The sequence below is a fragment of the Populus alba genome, chromosome 11, assembly GCF_005239225.2.
Source record: "Populus alba chromosome 11, ASM523922v2, whole genome shotgun sequence".
In the NCBI taxonomy this organism is placed as follows: Eukaryota; Viridiplantae; Streptophyta; class Magnoliopsida; order Malpighiales; family Salicaceae; genus Populus; species Populus alba.
Window position 1 is genome coordinate 10,173,414 of NC_133294.1, and position 13,027 is coordinate 10,186,440.

The 13,027-nt window shown below is 41.5% G+C and overlaps 1 protein-coding gene across 1 annotated transcript; it reads left to right on the forward strand.

The window, feature by feature from the left end:
- The first annotated feature begins 11,075 nt into the window (after nucleotides 1-11,075).
- Nucleotides 11,076-12,338, forward strand: LOC140956078 (uncharacterized). Its single transcript, XM_073412251.1, has one exon. It carries the CDS (start codon nucleotides 11,076-11,078, stop codon nucleotides 12,336-12,338), a length of 1,263 nt encoding a protein of 420 aa, XP_073268352.1.
- The last annotated feature ends 689 nt before the right edge of the window (nucleotides 12,339-13,027 follow it).

The window sequence follows — 13,027 nt, forward strand, 5'->3', positions numbered from 1 at the left end:
TTATAATTAAACCACACACCTTGCTTTGTACATAACAACGCGTATGGAAGTTGTTCTCCCTTTGTTCATTAGTATCATCTTCTTTGACCTGAACCTGAAGTGTTCGCCTTATAACCAAGGACTCCTCAACCGGTAATGCTAACTCATCCCCATCACTATCCTCCAATGGTGGCATGCCTTCACAATCAGAACTGTCACTTTCAGATTCCACATCACCATTATCTCTAATCATCATGATTCTCTTGTTTGGACACTCTGAAGCATAATGTCCATGTCCCTGCCACCTGAAACATTTAACATCACGAGTACGTTTAGGTTGAGTTTAAGATTTACCTTTGGCATCAGTAGGGACATCAACTTTAGCCTTTGGTGGTTCAGTTCTAGAAGGACCAAAGGATCTTGGGCGGACAGCACCCTCTCTTTTTAGATTTGGCTTCCAAGATGATGACGAACCCGAATTAAACGCTGGCCGAGCATGCCCTGATACGGTTCAGCCCTGTGATACAACCCAAGTAAGGTCAGATTCGGATTTTAGCGTAAAAAGCGCAACAGTCCAGGTTTACGGCAACAATCATAATTCTCAATCCGACAGTTGGACTGGGCTAATATTTTATGTGGACTCGCCAGACATATCTTACTACCTTGGGTTAAAAATTCAGGTCAATTGGAGTTCGGCAAGGAACCGCAATACTGGTCAACGGAGGCTGTATGAATTTTGTTATTTACTTCCATTTGACTTGTGGACTTGCTATTTGGTTAGGATTCTTTTCCTACAAGGATGTGGCAGCTCGATTTGGGAATTTCCTAGTTCCACAAGGATCTTTAATGAGCTACAATATAATCTACAAGTGTGGCAGTGATTCATTAATGTTTCGGAATCCTTTTCTTATAAAGATTCCTTATTCATCCTAGCTACACAAGGAAGAAGGGCTGGTGGTATTTAATGACATATTAGTTATTTTTATTATTTTCTTTCATGTTTGGGCATAATTAAAAACTTTGTTTTGAGCTAGGTCTAAGCCTTGTTTGGATCAGGTTATAGGCTTTTTCAGTTTAGGGTTTTGGGCCAGTTTTGAGTGGACCTCATATAAGCCTACATAAGAGATCCATTAGGGTTAATTTTTCAAGAACTATTTAAACTCATGTAGGCCAAAATTTCAGCAGCTTTGATGATCATTATTCTGAATTTTTCAGTTTTAACATGTGAGAGTGATTCTTGCATTCTTCAGTTCTTTTTTTTTTTTGGTAAGCTGACTTATGTATTAAAAGAAAATGATACAAAGAATATAATGGGCATACCCAAGATTTACAATGTGAACAGAAACGAAGCCAACAAATGGCTAGTCTGGACGAGATGTACTCGCCCTGCGAAAAAGAGTGTTCTGGAGGTCCAATGTCGTACTTTAGCGGTAATTCGATCCACGAGGCCCTTACAATCAACAGCCTTTAGTCTGGACGAGATAAGAGGCACTCCCAAATATTTCATAGGAAGCTCCCCCTCTCTAAACCCAAGAATACTGATAATCTGTTCCCTGTCAGCACCTAACGGATTGCTTAAGAAAATGTCACTTTTGTTTGGATTTGGATATAGACCTGGTAGATCTTGAAACTTTGTGAGAACATTTTTGATCATACGAATTGAGTGTACATCCCCTTTGTTGAATATCATCAAGTCGTCGGCAAAACAAAGATGAGAAATTATGTCCTTCTTGCATCTCCAGTGGAACTTGAAGTTTTGATTGACACTCATACTGCAGAACAGCCCTGACAGGATTTCCATGCATAGGACAAAAAAATATGGAGATAATGGATCACCTTGTCTCAGCCCTCTCCCCCCTTGAAAGTAGCCTGCAAGTTCACCGTTGACGTTGATTGAGAATTGACATGATGTAACACAAAACATGATCCAATCAATGACTGTTCTGGGAATCCCATTTTTTTTAACGTAGCCTCAACGAAATCCCACCGAACCGAGTCATCAGCCTTCATCAGATCTACTTTCATAGCACAACGAGCAGGACCCGTAGATTTATGATAACCTTTCATTAGTTCCTGAGATAAAAGAATATTATCATTGATTCTCCATCCAGAGATAAAAGCTGTCTGATACGGACCTACTAAGGATGGCAAAACAACTTTCATTCTCCCAGCTAGGATCTTCGCGATGCATTTGTATATTGTATTGCAGCAAGATATAGGACGAAAATCTGTCAACCTCGTAGGATTAGCAACTTTAGGAATAAGGGAAATGGATGTAGCATTCATTTCTTTAAGCATTCTACGAGTTTAAAAGAAGGAGCTAACAGCGTTGATTACATCTTCCCCCACTATGTGCCACATTCTTTTGAAGAAACCTGCGTTGAAGCCATCCGGACCAGGGGCTTTGTTGTTTTTCAAACTAAACACAGCATGCTTAATCTCCTCCCTTGTTACATCTTGTGCTAGTACCTGCTGTTGAGTTGAAGACAGTTTGCAGTTAATTGCCAATTGCATCACTTCCTCGTTCAAGACCCTAAGCATCTGTTTCACTCCCAACACACGGTGGAAGTATGCAATTACTTCTGATTTGACTGCCTCGTGTCCTTCAACGACTTTCCCATCCTTCCTTGTAACCGAGAGAAGCTTATTTCTATTATGTCTTCCATTTACTGTGATACGGTTCAGCCATGTGATACGACCCAAGTAAGGTTAGATTCGGATTTTGGCGTAAAAAGCGCAACAGTCCAGGTTTACGGAAACAGTCATAATTCTCAATCTTACCGTTGGATCGGGATAATATTTTATGTGGACTCTCCATACACACCTTACTACCTTGGTTTAAAAATTCAGGTCAATCGGAGCTCTGATACCAACTGATGCGAACCTCGTGATCACGTGGTCACGCAACCCACAATCAAGATTGAGATCTCCATACACACCATAATGCATGAATCCGGTTGGTTGATCTACAAGTTTACTACTGATGCTGATAAATTGCGAATATTAGCTAGGGGTCCCTATCTTGTTTATGGCAGGCCATTAATTCTCAAACCAATGCCTGAATTTTTTTATTTTTCTTCCTCTGACTTGCACATGGTTCCAGTTTGGGTTAAGTTCCCCAACCTCCCACTTCAGTGCTGGTCTCTTAAGTGTTTGTCCAAGATTGTCAGCGTCCTTAGGAAACCGGTACAGAGCGATATGCTTACCCACACTATGTCCAGGCTCTCCTACGCCAGAGTATTGGTTGAAATCAATTTATTATCTGACTTGCCTTACTCTATTGATATCAAATTGCCGAATGGCAGCCTTCTCAAGCAGCAAGTTATCTATGAAACTCTTCCCCGGTTTTGCAAGCAGTGCAGAATTCTCGGCCATCTTACCTCCACTTGCCCCAAATCAATTCCATTGGCTGATCCTAGCAAACAGGCAGCAAAAGTCTCAGCCAAAGCTCCTAGGGCCAGCACAGTTAAAGAATCTGTCTTTGACCGTTTGGGACCCCAAGAAGAACCCCTAGTTGTTGTTAGCCCCGTGGGTAATCTGCCTCTTAATTCTTCTCCTCTCCTGGCCGAACCGGAGCAGGTGGCTGAAAGTGGGGTCGTTGATCATGTCTCTGGTGGTTGGAATATTGTTTAGAGCAAACGCCTCAGACGCAAGAATTCTCCTTCCAAGCAACGTGGTAGGTCCTCCACTGTAGCTGTAAGTGGGGCAGTTGATCACTGCTCTGTTCATGAATCTTCCACTCTGCATGCTCCTTTGCATGCTCCTGTGCATCCCACTAATACCTCAAAGGACCATCGTTTGCCATCTCATCCAGCGGCAAATACAAATGTTTTGGCTGGCTCACGAAAGGACAAAGGCAAGGCTGTTGTTGTGTCAGTTGATGTCTGCCATCAGCTGGGATTTCTAGTGCACCCTTACGGAGACGGGGGGCTCAGTCGCGCAATGTTGGCGTTTCAGGCAGGGTTGAGGGGTTGCTTCCCACCCCCCTTTCTTGATGATAATCCGTTGTTGGAACGTCAGAGGGTTGAACAGCCCTCTGAAACAACATGAGGTTGTTAACCTCATACGGAAACATAAATTGGATGTTTGTTATTTTTTAGAAACAAAATTAGTTTCTTCTAAAGTTTCATTAATGCGTCAATTTCGGCTGAAAAATTGGAAGGTATTGTCTAATGCTGCAGCAGCGTCTACAGCTAGAATTGTGGTCTTCTGGAACCCAACAACTGTTAATATTGACTTGCTTGGTTTCTCAGCCCAAGGTCTTCATGTTCTTATTTCCAGCTTAGTTCATCAAATCAAGTTCTTTGCCTCTTTTGTCTACGGGTTTAATACTATTATTGCCAGAAGAGCTCTGTGGGATGATCTGCGGAACTGGAGTCCTAACTCCCCTTGGCTCATTTTAGGGGATTTCAACTCTCTGTTATCTCAGTCAGACAAACACCATGGGGAACTTGTTTCTTCTTATGAGACTTCTGATTTTCGGCAGTGTTGCTCAGACTTAGGTCTCTCTGATTTAAATTATTCTGGCAGTCACTTCACATGGTCCAACGGCAGTGTCTGGAGCAAGCTAGACCGTGTCCTAGCCAATTCTCTTTGGTCTCTTTCATTTACATCAGTGCAAGTCCACTTTGATAATCCAGGAGCATTCTCGGATCACTCTCCGGCCACTATCTCATTTCATCCCCATCAGCCCATGGGAAAGAAATGTTTCAAGTTTTTTAATATGTGGAGTAATCACCCTTCTTTCTTGGAACTAGTAGCAGAGGCTTGGCAGCTTGATACTCACGGGTCTCCGATGTTTACTCTCTGTAAACGTCTCAAGCATCTTAAGAGGCCTCTGCGAGATCTCAACAAGTTTCATTTCAGCCACATCTCGGAGAGAGTTGCACGGGCTGAAGCTGCTCTGGACGACCATCAAAGCCTTCTCTCTTCTGACATGCACAATTCTAATCTGCAAGCCATTGATAAGCAGCTACGTAAAAGTCTCCTCCAAATTAAAGAGTGTGAGCGGCAATATTTCTCACAAAAGCTGAAAAGCAAATTTTTGAAAGAATGTGACTCTGGCACTTCCTTTTTCCATTCATTAATGAACCAGCGTCATTGTCAAAACTTTATTCCAGCAATTCAACGAATGGATGGCTCTCTCACGTCCTCTTCTGCTGAGGTGGGGGCTGCTTTTGTGGACTTTTATGGCCATTTGCTTGCCACTCCGAAAGTCACTGCTCCAATTGAATTGGACGTTATCCAGCAGGGAACATACATAGATGTTGCTTCCCATGCTTGTCTCCTTGCTCCTGTTTCTGATTTGGACATAAAGAATGCTTTATTTGACATTGATGATGGAAAAGCTCCTGGTCCTGATGGCTATTCTTCATGCTTTTTCAAAAAATCTTGGGCTGTGATTCATGAAGATTTCTACATTGCTGTTCGAGACTTCTTCCAGACAGGGGCCATGCTAAAACAAATCAATCATTCTATCATTGCGTTGATTCCAAAATCTGCCAATACCTCATCTGCATCAGATTTTCGTCCAATCTCCTGCTGTAATGTTATTTACAAAGTCATTGCCAAGCTCCTTGCAGCAAGATTATCTCAAGCACTTGCGCCTATTATTAGTCCCATGCAGAATGCTTTCCTTGGAGGGCGTTTGATGACGGATAATATTCACCTTCTGCAAGAGCTCCTGCGTAATTATGGACGAAAGCGGACTTCTCCCCGCTGCATGATGAAGATCGATTTCAAGAAAGCTTTTGACTCGGTTCAGTGGCCCTTTCTTCATCAGCTACTTCTTCTGCTTGGGTTTCCAAGCCGGTTTGTCCATCTTATAATGCAATGTGTTGAGACTGCCTCTTATTTCGTTGCTGTTAATGGTAGCATCTATGGTTTTTTTTCCGGGGAAAAATGGAGTTCGGCAAGGGGATCCTCTATCCCCCTACCTTTTTCTGGTTTGCATGGAATACTTCTCAAGAATGTTATGCAAAGCTTCCTTATCTCCTGGATTTCGGTTCCACCCTAAGTGTCACTCTCTTGGGGTGTGCCATCTAGCATTTGCTGATGATGTAATACTTCTCTCAAGAGGGGATTGATGTGCATCATAGGAATTATAATCCATCTCGTAAAGCTGAATCTAATATGCAAGAGGATTCAGATGGTCCAATGACAAGAGCGAGAGCGAAACAACTACAACGGGCCTTGACGAATCAAATTGCAATGATTGAAGCTGCGTCGGAGTTAAAAATTAGCAATCAGTTTGAAATTGGTTCAAGGGTGCTTATTTGCCTACAATTGGAACTTGGAGATGGGAAAAGCCCTTAATGGTTCTTTTCATGCTGGGCTACTTGTATTTGGATTGATAATGCAAGTGAAGGAATTGATGCTGTTTACGGTCAGAACAGTAGATGGATTTGAACCCGAATTTGAAGTCATCCAATGCATGTGAAAACAAGATTTATGTAGGTAAAATTCAAGTTCAGAACGTGATCTTTCTATATTGTCCAACCATGAGTGCATTGGACTTTTGTGTCAAAAGTTATGGCTGTTTTAAATTTCGTCTGCATATGTTTTAGAAATGTCAACAAAAAAACGTGTGTTAGTTAAATGTCTACTTGCTTTATTAAAAGTCTAGTTTTTAGGCTTGACTTCTGTCATGTTGAATTCACCTAACTTTGGAGGGATGTTCCAAAGATAAATATGTATCAGAATATGAAATAAACACTTTTGGCCAAGATTTGAAAACTTAATTCAGAGAATTAAGAGTTGTTCTTCCAAATTCGTTTTGTGAAAGAACCATACCTGACTTATCACTCTTCAATCACAAAGAGTGTGGCGTCGAAATCCTAGATTGATCTTTGTGGCGTCCAGATCGACTTATCAAAGTATCATTCTAGTCTATCCTCCATCTTATTTACCTTAAATCACTACAATCCAGCCTAAATACCAAAAGAAAGACAACACAACCAAACCCATCCTTCATCCATTTTCGTTAGAATCATTGTTGCCGATTTTCAAATCATTCACGGCACATCATCTGGTATCAGAGCATCAGTTGCGATCTAAGACAGGAGCCAAAAACAACAACAAGAAGAAGAAAGGTTTGCTGGAACAGAGGTTGACAGACTTAACTATGGCTGGAGATAAAGAAGATTTGCCAAGAGGGTTAAGTTTGGAACAGGCACAAGTCATGGGCTTACAACGATCTCATGCTGAGATTCGGGATGAGATGACTGGAATTCGTGAACAGTTGAATACCCTTATGCAAAGGATGCAAAGAAATAATTTGCAACCCCAACCGAGGCAAGCACTTAGGGTGCCACGAAATGATATTATAGAAGCTGACGAAGATCCAGATGGGGATGACGAGGCTGATGATAGGGTCAGACCAAGAAGGCAAAATTATAATCCTCCTAATGGTCTCAAACTTAAAATTCCACCGTTTAGAGGAAGTAGTTCACCTGAGGAATACTTGGAGTGGATTCAGAAGGTTGAAAAGGTGTTTGAATGGTACGAATATTCTGAAGAAAGGAAGTGCAAGGTGGCAGCACTTGAGTTTACAGATTATGCTCTTTTATGGTGGGAAAACGTAAAGATTCAGAGGAGAAGGGAAGGAGAGGAGGAGATTGCAACATGGGCAACTATGAAAAGAGTGATGAAGAAGAGATTTGTTCCTGATTACTATAAACAGGAGCTATACATCAGACTTCAGACTTTGCGACAGGGATCTTTGACTGTGGAAGAGTATGTGAAAGAGTTTGAATTGCTGCTGATTCGATGTGAATTGATGGAACCTCAAGAGCAAACAATAGCTAGATTTCTTGGAGGGTTGAGGAAGGATATAGCTAATGTTGTTGAGTTACAACCGTACATCTTCCTTGAGGAAGTTATAAAGCTTGCAACCCGAGTAGAGAGGCAGCAGAGACGAGGAGGTGTCCGAACTAGTGTAACTACGTCAAGTGCGACAAGGGCTGTTTCTACGCCTACACGAACATGGAGCACACCTAAACGAGATGAGAAGGTGGAGTTTAGCAAGGGGAATACCAGTTCTGATTCTTTGAAGGGAAAGGAGAAAGTGACAGAACCTCAACACCCTAGGAGGTCTCGAGACATCAAGTGCTTCAAGTGCTTGGGACATGGGCATATTGCTTCGGAATGTCCAAATAAAAGGGTGATGATTTTGCATGGGGATCATGGAGAGCTGATCAGTGGAGATGAGGTTGAAACTGAAGACGAAGATGAGGTACAAGTGGCTGAACAAGAAGAGGATTTTGAACCAGTGAAGGGAGATTTGTTGGTTGTTCAACGGGTTCTGAATGCACAAATTGACGTTAGTGATGAGCAACGCGAGAACATCTTTCATACTCGATGTCAGATTCGAGATAAGGTGTGCGGGATGATCATTGATAATGGAAGTTGCACTAATGTTGCGTCAACTACCTTGGTGGAGAAATTGGGTTTAAATACCCTTCCACATCCCAGACCCTATAGTTTGCGATGGCTGAATGAGAATGGGGAGATTCGGGTGACAAAGCAAGTTCGTGTACCTTTTTCCATTAAAACCTATCATGACGAGGTTTTATGTGATGTTGCACCAATGTCAGCTAGCCATTTGTTGCTGGGTCGTCCATGGCAGTTTGATAAGGATGTGACCTACAATGGACGAAAGAACACTTATTCTTTTATGCTGAATGGAAAGAAGGTGAACTTGTTACCACTGAGTTCTCAACAAGTTAGAGAGGATCAGTTACGAAGCCAACAAAAGGAGGTGACATCACGAAAGGGGCTGTTGTTAGCCAAAAAAGGAGACATCAAACAAGCATTAGCCGCAACAGGGATTGTTTTCATGGTCTGGGCAAAGCAACTACTACAAGTAGAAGGATTGGACTTACCAAGACAGATTAAGGAATTACTTGAAGAATTTAAAGATGTGTTTCCAGATGAATTACCTAAAGGATTACCACCTATTCGTGGTATTGAGCATCAAATTGATTTGGTGCCGGGAGCTTCACTTCCTAATAGACTAGCATACAGATGTAATCCAGAGGAAGCGAAAGAGATTCAAAGGCAGGTCGGTGAGCTCTTAGAGAAGGGCTATGTGCGAGAATCACTTAGTCCATGTTCCGTACCTACTTTGCTTGTCCCGAAAAAAGATGGTACCATGAGGATGTGTATGGACAGCCGTGCTATCAACAAAATAACAGTTAAGTATCGATTTTCTATACCCAGACTTGATGATTTGCTTGATGAGTTGCATGGTGCTGTATTGTTTTCTAAAGTCGATTTTCAAATTGTACTTGGATTACCAAGAACACAACGTGGGAAGGATTTAATAATGGTGGTGGTTGATCGATTCTCCAAAATGTCCCATTTCATTCCTTGTATGAAAACTGACGATGCAGTACATGTTGCTGATTTGTTCTTTCAAGAGATTGTTCGTTTGCATAGAATTCCTAAAAGCATTGTCTCTGATCGTGATACAAAGTTCTTAAGCCACTTTTGGAAGACTCTTTGGAGGAAACTTGGAACAAAGTTACTTTTCAGTACGGCATGTCATCCACAAACTGAGGTTCGACTACATATTGAGGAGAAAACAACAAAGTATGCTAAACAAGCTAACAAGGGGCGAAAGATGGTCAGGTTTGAACCTGGAGATCTTGTTTGGATTCATATTAGCAAGGGCAGATTTCCAAGCAAACGTAAGTCCAAGTTGATGCCAAGAGCTGACGGTCCATTTCGTATTATAGAGAAGGTGAATGACAATTTCAACAAACAGATGAAAACATAAGGATCCAAAGACTTTGGAGGGTCAATAACATGGACTCTTAATTTGATGTTTAGCTGGTTGTTTTTGTTCCCCTAGCATATCTAGTTGGTCCAAGTTTTTGTTTTGTTGTGGCTAGCCTGTAGCCATTTGTTGGTTTTCGTTTCTGTCCTCATTGTAAATCTTGGGTATGCCCATTATATTCTTTGTATCATTTTCTTTTAATACATAAGTCAGCTTACCAAAAAAAAGAAGGTGAATGACAATGCGTATAAGGTAGATCTTCCTGGTGATTACAACGTATCAGCTACTTTTAATGTGAAAGACTTATCTCCGTACTTGGATGATGATGACGATTCTGATTTGAGGACAAATCATTTTCAACCCGGGGCTGATGATGTGCATCATAGGAATTATAATCCATCTCGTAAAGCTGAATCTAATATGCAAGAGGATTCAGATGGTCCAATGACAAGAGCGAGAGCGAAACAACTACAACGGGCCTTGACGAATCAAATTGCAATGATTGAAGCTGCGTCGGAGTTAAAAATTAGCAATCAGTTTGAAATTGGTTCAAGGGTGCTTATTTGCCTACAATTGGAACTTGGAGATGGGAAAAGCCCTTAATGGTTCTTTTCATGCTGGGCTACTTGTATTTGGATTGATAATGCAAGTGAAGGAATTGATGCTGTTTACGGTCAGAACAGTAGATGGATTTGAACCCGAATTTGAAGTCATCCAATGCATGTGAAAACAAGATTTATGTAGGTAAAATTCAAGTTCAGAACGTGATCTTTCTATATTGTCCAACCATGAGTGCATTGGACTTTTGTGTCAAAAGTTATGGCTGTTTTAAATTTCGTCTGCATATGTTTTAGAAATGTCAACAAAAAACGTGTGTTAGTTAAATGTCTACTTGCTTTATTAAAAGTCTAGTTTTTAGGCTTGACTTCTGTCATGTTGAATTCACCTAACTTTGGAGGGATGTTCCAAAGATAAATATGTATCAGAATATGAAATAAACACTTTTGGCCAAGATTTGAAAACTTAATTCAGAGAATTAAGAGTTGTTCTTCCAAATTCGTTTTGTGAAAGAACCATACCTGACTTATCACTCTTCAATCACAAAGAGTGTGGCGTCGAAATCCTAGATTGATCTTTGTGGCGTCCAGATCGACTTATCAAAGTATCATTCTAGTCTATCCTCCATCTTATTTACCTTAAATCACTACAATCCAGCCTAAATACCAAAAGAAAGACAACACAACCAAACCCATCCTTCATCCATTTTCATTAGAATCATTGTTGCCGATTTTCAAATCATTCACGGCACATCAGGGATATGGCTTCGGTGTCTTGCTTGTTCCAGCAATTGATCTCTTTTGGTGAGATTTTAGGGCTTCAGATCAATGTCAGCAAATCTTCCATTTATTTTGGAGGAGTTTCGGACAGCATCAGACATTCTATCCTCGCGAACACTGGTTTTGCTGAAGGGTCTTTTCCCTTTCGTTACCTTGGCGTTCCTTTAAGCCCTCATCGTCTCCTCGCCAGCCAATTTTCCCCCCTACTCCACAAGCTAGAGTCGGCTGTCAATGGTTGGTTGGGCAGAAACCTTAGCTATGCTGGGCGAGCCGAGTTGCTCAAGTCTGTCCTCTACGGCATGGTTCAGTTTTGGCTGAATATTTTTCCTTTTCCTGAAGTGGTGATCAAGCACGTCACCAGTATCTGCCGTAATTTCTTATGGACTGGCAATACATTGCAGAGCAAATCTGCTCTTGTTAAATGGCATACTGTTTGTCTCCCCAAGTCTGAAGGAGGGTTGGGTTTCTTTGATTTCAAAGCTCGCAACAATAGTTTCCTTGCCAAGCTCATCTGGAATATCCACCTCAAGTCTGACTCTATTTGGATCAATTGGGTTCATCAATATTATCTGCAATCTTCCTCCATTTGGGACATCACAGCTCATTCCACTTCCTCCCCTCTTTGGAAATCAACCATACTTTTTCGCAACAGCTTATTTGATCTTTGTGGTGGCCACCCTCAGTCTCTATCTTTGATGGCACTTTGGAATTCATCAAAGGGTGCATTTTCAGCCAATGCTTATGACTATTTAAGATTTCGCAGCTCCCAAGTTCACTGGAGAAGAGTTATTTGGGAACCCTGGTCCCTGCCACGATTCAGTTTCATCATGTGGTTGGCAATCTTGGGTAGGCTTCGTACAAGAGATAGGCTTCGCTTCATCCAAAATAATTCAACTTGTATTTTCTGCCATGTGGAAGATGAGTCTCATACTCACCTCTTCTTTGGTTGCCAATGGACTTCTCTTCTCTGGAATCGGATCAAGCAATGGCTGCATATCACCAGAAATATGTCTACATTGGACAAAGCTGTTAGGGCTCTTTGTAAAAGTGGGAGTGGTGTCGTAGGCAGAATGAAACGTATCTCTCTTGCAATAACAGTCTACATAATTTGGGAGGAGAGGAACAAGCGAATTTTTGATGGCTCCTGCTCTACCATTGCTTCCCTTTTCAGAAATTTTCAGACCCGGTTTTACACAGTCTTACACTTCCATGAGGATGACCACTTTTCTTTTCAATTTGGATGATGCCGAGTATCTCTTCCTCATATGTTATCTGGTTTATGCATGGCTTTTCATGCATTTTTGCATCATCTAATGCTGGCTGCATTTCTTGCTTGGCTATGCTCCATTGAATTCGGCTCTTTGTTTCAATGGAGTTTGGTTATTCGGAGCTAGCTGATTTCTTCTAATCAACTTCTGCTGGATTGGAATGTCTCGTTTCGGCTAGTCTCTACTTTGATAAAAGTTCTCTTTTGCTGCTAGGTCGGACTACTCAATTGATTGGTGCTTCCCTCTTTCATTTGTATGCTTGTTCAAGGGAGTATGTTCCCTTTGATTTTTTGGGTTGTCCAAGGGAGCCTGTTCCTTTGGTTTTCTTTTCTTCAAGCTTGGCATGCGTTTGTGCAGTTCAAGGGAGTCTGTTCCCGTTGATTTCTGTTCCAAGCATCCCGGTCTTGCTTTTGTCTTAGTCAAGGGTCCTTGATCCTTTACTATTTGTTTTGCTGGTCTCCAGCTTCTTTTTGATCTATTCAATACTTACATTTGATCAAAAAAAGATTGAGATCTGATCCCGGAAAGCCGAAAGAGGTCTGATAGGAGTGTGACACAATGGAAACCTGCCCCAAGGCACCAAGACTATTGGAATGAGTAGAATGACGCACGAAGCCAGTTAATCTTCGATAAGTCAGATTCAGTTCGTTCAAGAACTGAAGAAT